The sequence below is a fragment of the Pterocles gutturalis genome, unplaced genomic scaffold (genome assembly GCF_000699245.1).
Source record: "Pterocles gutturalis isolate BGI_N339 unplaced genomic scaffold, ASM69924v1 scaffold19046, whole genome shotgun sequence".
Lineage (NCBI taxonomy): Eukaryota > Metazoa > Chordata > Aves > Pterocliformes > Pteroclidae > Pterocles > Pterocles gutturalis.
In genome coordinates this window covers 660-7,414 of record NW_010103462.1, presented here as the reverse complement: position 1 = coordinate 7,414, position 6,755 = coordinate 660, and the positions used below count along the sequence as shown (strand labels likewise).

The 6,755-nt window shown below is 36.3% G+C and overlaps 1 protein-coding gene across 1 annotated transcript in view; it reads right to left on the bottom strand.

Annotated features, from left to right (window-relative positions):
- Positions 1–144: 144 nt before the first annotated feature.
- The window catches only part of LOC104471400 (tRNA-dihydrouridine(20) synthase [NAD(P)+]-like), a 7,111-nt gene continuing 500 nt past the window's right edge, over positions 145–6,755 (bottom strand). Inside the window, exons 2-5 of the mRNA XM_010086735.1 lie at positions 3,755–3,800; positions 2,154–2,245; positions 1,092–1,139; positions 145–202 (exon numbers count right to left, since the gene is read on the bottom strand). Coding sequence (XP_010085037.1) covers positions 1,092–1,139; positions 2,154–2,245; positions 3,755–3,800 — 186 coding nt within the window. The 3' untranslated portion in view covers positions 145–202. The remainder of the gene's footprint in view (positions 203–1,091; positions 1,140–2,153; positions 2,246–3,754; positions 3,801–6,755) is intronic.

Below are 6,755 nucleotides of genomic sequence, written 5' to 3'. Positions count from 1 at the left end.
AAAAAAAAAAAAAAAATTAACTCAAGCTTATCCACACAAAAAATTTTACTGATTGAATTTGTTCAGCCCAGAAAACCAGAACAGATATTTTGCACTCCACACCTCCAAGAAAGAAAAACCTGAAAGAAAATCAATATCCACTTGCCTTAGTAGAATATTCTTTTGGGCATCCCATGTTGATATCAATACCAGCTACATCACTCTCTCTAAAAAAGAAAGAAACAATTAAAATATTTCTCAGCACATTAGAACAAGAATCAAGAAATAGACATCCTTCCAGGAAACTTTTTCTATCTTCTTAAGGCTTAAATTAAAATTTAAGATTAAGCTTTTATGTGAACTGATGAATTTTTAGCTTCTCACTTATGCTTATATAAGCTATGTATTTATTTTAACAGCAGTCTGAAGATCAATCTGTCTGCAGGCTTCAATGACCTGTGTTGTGCAGAAGCTGCAAATAGTCATCTTAAATATGTTTATACAGGACTAAGTATATGTAAATATATATACCACTAAACTCACCACTGTCACTAAAGCAAGTCCTATTGAGACTTCATCTATTTAAAACGGAATCTTAAAAACAACTTTTAAAAAGGTTTGAGACACACTTTTCACTTCTGCACAGTATTTTATTGGGGGCTTCAAATCATAAACAATAGGAGACATTTTCAGGCATACTGGTCTTACTTGCAGCTGTGCAACACACAAGGAGATTTCATACTGGAGAGATCAAGGACACACTGCAGCAGCAAAAAGCCATAAATCCAAGTATAGAACTCATGCAGCTGCTGTTTTGAGAAAGAATAGATCAAGGACACACTGCAGCAGCAAAAAGACATAAATCCAAGCATAGAACTCATGCAGCTGCTGTTTTGAGCAAGAACTATTTTAAATAGAAGTTGCAGTTACACCATTATACCACTGGCCTTTTGAGATGCTACACTTTACTGTGGAGCTCCTACAGAACTTTTCTTGGTCCTATCAAGACCTACCTTGATCCTCTCAATTATAAAAAGTTGTCTGCCATGATAATTCCTCTGTATAAAAAACCCCATACAAACCCCTGTGGCAAGGGAGTGAGAGAAGATGACTTACACAAGCTTAGCTACTGCCAGGGCTCTTTCAGCATCTGCTGATCCCTGTCGGTAAAAAAAGAGGATATATAATTATAAAATATCATCAAATTAATAAAAAATTTTCTCGCTTGCACATGTGTATAACTATATTTGCTCTAAACATTTACTGGAAAGAGACAGAGACCCATTCACCCATTGGCGGCCCTGCATATGGCGGGGGGGTTGAAACTAGATGATCACTATGGTCCTTTTCAACCCAGGCCATTCTATGATTCTATGATTCACAGCACAACAGATAGCTAAAACATTCAGCAAAAGCACGTACTAAGTCAGACACTGAATGACAAGAAGTGATGCAAAAAAGGATCTTGGGAGGCCTGTCCACTCTCCTAACCTACAGCAGTATCAAATGTTCTTAGCCCATCACCATTAGATATTTATCATGTTCTTAAGCAGCTCCACTAGTAACAATTCTACAGCCTCTACAAGCAACCTATTCCAGTGCCATCATTACCACTAGAAAAGGTCTTTTTCAATATCTAATGCAGTCCACACTTCTCCCTCCCTCCAACCCCCATTATCGCTTGTCCTACACCAAGTGGTATCAAAGAACAAACTACTACCTTTTTCTCTCCAGCAGCCTTTAACACATTTGTACAATGCTAATGCACACACTAATCCTCTCAGTAAACAGTGAGACTGCTTATTGGACAGTGCAAGACTTAAACATGCGATCAAACATCAGCATAATTTATTTTTGATATAGATATGTTTGGAAATATATCAAAAATACTTATTACAAAAACAAGCTGCTGTCACAGAGCACAGAATTCATCTTAATCACCTCTTCTGAAAGCAGCTGTACAGAGAGCTTATAATGTAGCATCTTGACTGCACGTGTAGCAACAGGTTAGAAATTCTGCAACACATTTGGTGGGGAATTTTACATCCACCTGAAGCATCAAGAAATTGATAATCTGCAATATGGAGAGCTGCTTTAGACTTAGATCAACATTACTAGCACTACCTTGTTTAACTATGTTGTTATTAGAAGAGTACCCGGAGGTGGTTTCTTACCATCTGAAAGACAACACAGTGCCTCTCCCTTTCACAAGTTCTGAAAACAACTCTTTCATTAGGTGCAACAAAGTCCACTGTTTCAAGTACCTCTATATGAAATGAGAAACAGATAAAACAGACAAAAATTATATACAAATGTAATCATAGTCATATGACTATATAACTTGTGTATAAATGAAATGCTATCAAATAAGTCTTCCATGAACAGCAGAACTAAGGGCACCTTAACCCCCCACATGTCCTTGCAATACATTTCTCGCACATTGCTGTTTTCCTCCCACAGTATTCCCTAATCATCACCCAGTCTGTTTCTTAAGCAAGCATCAGGACCAGAAAACTCTAATAATTAATCAGCCAGAATGAACATAACAGTATCATTTTGGGAAGGGGCAGGAGGGGAAAGTAGATTTGTAGTGGGCTTCTGTTCTCCAACAGGGATGCTACAAACAACTGTTTCTCATGCCACTTGCCTGGGGAGGTCTCAAAGATATCTTTTTCAGAACTTGTCTGTGAAAATCATGTGAGGCCAAATCTAGCCCACGGACCGCAAGTTGATAAAAGAACAGTAAACAGTGAGATCTTGTATGCCTCGCTTCCTTATTGCCTTAGACTAAAAGGTGCACATATTATAATGTCACAAACAGTTAACATTTATAAAGACTCATAAGTGGAGACTGTCTCTGAATTTGTTTCTCAGACACTATCAAACTTTTCTTGAAACATTTAAAGGCTTTTTAACTAATATTACTCGTTTTGCAAAGGAAGTTACATTTTATATTAGCACATACATGTGTAAAATTTCAGAGAAAAAACAAAACAAAACAAGAATTTTTTACTGTTTATTCTTTACTATAATAGCATACAAAGGCAGTAGAGAAAGAGAGGCTGAAACCAGTATGTAGACACAGAATTAAGGCGGGTTATCTGTTAATTAAAGTTTTATTATTTGTCTGTTTAACCCACATAAAACTAAAAGCTTTAACATTTTAAACAATGCACTGGAAATGTAATGTCCTGTTTATTCCAGGTACTGTTTTCTTTCACCTGCTGCCAGGAAGCATAATGGTGAAACATTAGTGATGGATTTCCAACACTGGTCCCCTTTTCCTTAATAAAAAGAGAAAGACATAATTCCAGAGCTAGAATTACAAAGTCTTTCACTTTAGAAGGTGTACACCTGCACACCCAGTGACCTGAATTCTGTCAGAGTTCAACACAAAACTCATCGAATCCTTGTAATAAACTTAAGTCAGAGGTGAAGGAAGACCTTAGGTTAGGGCCCTAAGAAGAATAACAAACTGTCAGTTACTCATACATTAGTGCTACCCTTCAAAAACTTCAGTGGTTTTCCTAAGGGACACTGACTGATCTATTGAAATTCCTTAAGAAGGGAAACTTAAAGTTTGAAACTGTAGAGCAGCAGAGAGGTTTAAGGTAGAGCTTCAAAAGACCATTTTAAGTCTAAGACACAGTTTAGAGAAATTATATGTACTAATACCTCATGGCAAGCACTATAACATTACTTCAGAGAAATAATTATCTTTCTATTAACTCAGCAAAAAATGCATAGATATTAACAAAAGAAACGTTATACTTGCCATTTATAACCCTCTTACACTGCAGCATCTTTATGTCAATCAGCTCCTGAGAAGAAAGAAAAAATATCTCAGTGAGTTGAAGTGTTTAAGCCACTGAGCTCTATAAACAATTGCCCATTTTATTAAGTAAGAATAAGTGTGTAGAGATACCAAATACAAAAAAGAAGTAAATGAAAGCAAGAGTTTAACTGTACCACACTTTCAACTGAAGTTTCAAAATACAAACAGAACATATGAATACAATAAGTTTGCATAGTTCTAGAAGAACCATTTTGCTCAAATACCTATCTAGCAAGCAGCAAACAAAGCAGAATGAATCACCTAGAGTGGAAGCAAAAGACAACTTAATATTATAGCAACAGACCACCCCAAGAATCAAAGTAGGTTGGTAGTAGTTTAGTCTGCTATGGACTCTTTGTTTCAGCGAATAAGACAAGGTTTAAGATCTCTTGATTTACAGGTAAGGGATAAACAAGCAATAAATTAGGTTAATCTTAATTTGCTTACAGTATACTATAGGTCTTATGAGTAGTGCTTTTAAGTTTTTAACTAATGTTCTTTATTAGTTAAGTTCTGAAACGTTTAGTCTGCTATGGACTCTTTGTTTCAGCGAATAAGACAAGGTTTAAGATCTCTTGATTTACAGGTGAGGGATAAACAAGCAATAAATTAGGTTAATCTTAATTTGCTTACATTATACTATAGGTCTTATGAGTAGTACTTTTAACTTAAGTTTTTAACTAATGTTCTTTATTATAAATTCTGAAACAGCTTTGAGTTCTAAAAGGTTCAGGGGATGGGGAGATAGAAGGATGAGAAAACAAAAGGATAAGTCAGAAAATGAAGTTACACAGTGTAGTTATTTATCCTGTTCTGCTGCCAAACAATTGCAGTATAATTGCCTAAAACAACTGCTTTGTTTTACATTATCTTGTCGGTTCTTAAGAAACCCCACAAACATAGCTTCTCTAATAAAATCTATTAAGACAGATATCTTAACTGCAAACACTAATCTATGTCAAAGGCATGTTAACTCTGCTGTCTCCAAACAGCAATGTGAAGAGAAAAAAAAGACAACGTAGATGTTAAAGAAGCCCACACCATCTGGGTGGCTGACATTATCTCCATAGTCCAATCCAAAGCAAAGTCTCAGCCAGCAAAGTTTAAAAAATAAATAATTTATTCAATAATACAGCAGCAAGGTCAGTTCAAGCCAGGTGCCTACATAGAGGGAGCCCGAGTCAAGAAATTCTGGGGCAATTATACCCTTACAGACCTGCCCCTCACATGCTTTTCACATGACTTTTGGTCCAATTATGGATTTTGGTTGGGGCCTTTTAACACCTCACTGGATTTTTTTCTCTGTCTCTGCGCAGGCTGTTAATTTTTATTATCTTGATGAGTTACACCTGCTATTGATGGCTGTAGCCCTGACGCCTCCATATTTTCTAGTCTGTGTTTTTTTCAGCAGAATATCAGAAACTGCAAAAGTCCCAGACTTAAGATAAAAAGCTCCAGACTTAGCATAAATGCTTAGCCATAACCATAACTTCATTATGTTATCTACATTATTCTCACACTAAAAAACCCAAAACACAGCACATTGTATTGGGTACTACCCAAGTGGAAATTTATGGCTTGTGCCTCAGGCTTCAGCAAATCTAGATACTCACTAAGTAAAGTTAAGCAAATAGCATACTCAATCACACAACCTTACAACTCGAGCGATTTGTTCTTTTTAAAACTTACTTATTTAAGCCATACAACTAGTATTTAACAGTAGGAGACCTTTTTGAGATGAAATAAGGAAGACTACAACAGTTTTTTTGCTAGAGGAATAACTTTCAAACTACAAGTTTTGTTACATACTGAAACTTGTTACTACATAAGTTTGAAGATCTCTTCTTCTGAGGTACTGTTTCTCTAGCATTGTGGAAAAAAGTGTGTGTGAACAAGAAACTGCTTTAACTATACAGTTGACAGTGCTGGATTAAATAAATTCTCATACCCTGCAACATCAGCAGGAGCAAAGCTATACCTTTATGTGTGTGTTCTGTTATGGTGTTTTGGTTTTTTGTTGGGTTTTTTTTGTTTGTTCTTGTTTTTTCCAAAAACCCAACAATTTCTGCATTACTATCTTCTACTAATTCCCTATACAATGGCCCTGTCAAATCTGTGGTTGGTGAAATCCAGCAGCTGCTCAGTAGCAATGTTCTCTGCTACTATTAGGAAGAGTAAGAGATACTGGAAAAGTACAAAGGATGTCTGAAGCCTGACTCACTTCTAGTGTTAGACTTCTACATTCTTTAACTCTATACTTGTGATTTCTCTACACATGATCCACAGTTAGCCTCCCAGAGAATGAAAAAATACATATTCTCACTTAATCCCATGTAAAGGAGAGAGGTTATAATGCATAAACTGGGAAACTGTTAATTATTGTTTGTCAAAGAAAAAATCACCTGTTATACCTGATTTTATGACAGACATAACTATTCTATTGAATTTGGAGATTTCTTCTGAATCATACAGCAATAACTATTCTTCCCCATGGAGCTGGTCCAAATAATTAAATATAATTTGTAATTCTAGAAGCTAGAGGCAAAATGTGAGGCGTGGCCAAGATAAAAACAGCACATTGTCTCTCAGAACAAATCTTTCCTTTCTTCTCCCCTCAAAAAGGGCAGTGAGCTAACTCACAAGAGAACTGCTGGGAAGATTCCTGGAGAATATTGTAAACTACTGATTCTGACAGTTCATTTCAGGCTGTTCTGTTGGTACAGATCAAACATCCTCTGGGAAAGCCAGTATTTAAGCCGCATTTACATCATGTTTAACTCCTTTTTGCATTGTTTGGTTTTTTAAAAACTTGTGGCTAAGCAACAAGGACAGCAGTGCTGCGAGGGGTATGGATGGATGCTCTGGGTTAGCACAGCAGAACTAACCAGGCTGAGAGGGCAGGTCAAAGATTTCTTTCAATGTTATAACCCTACTCAAAAAA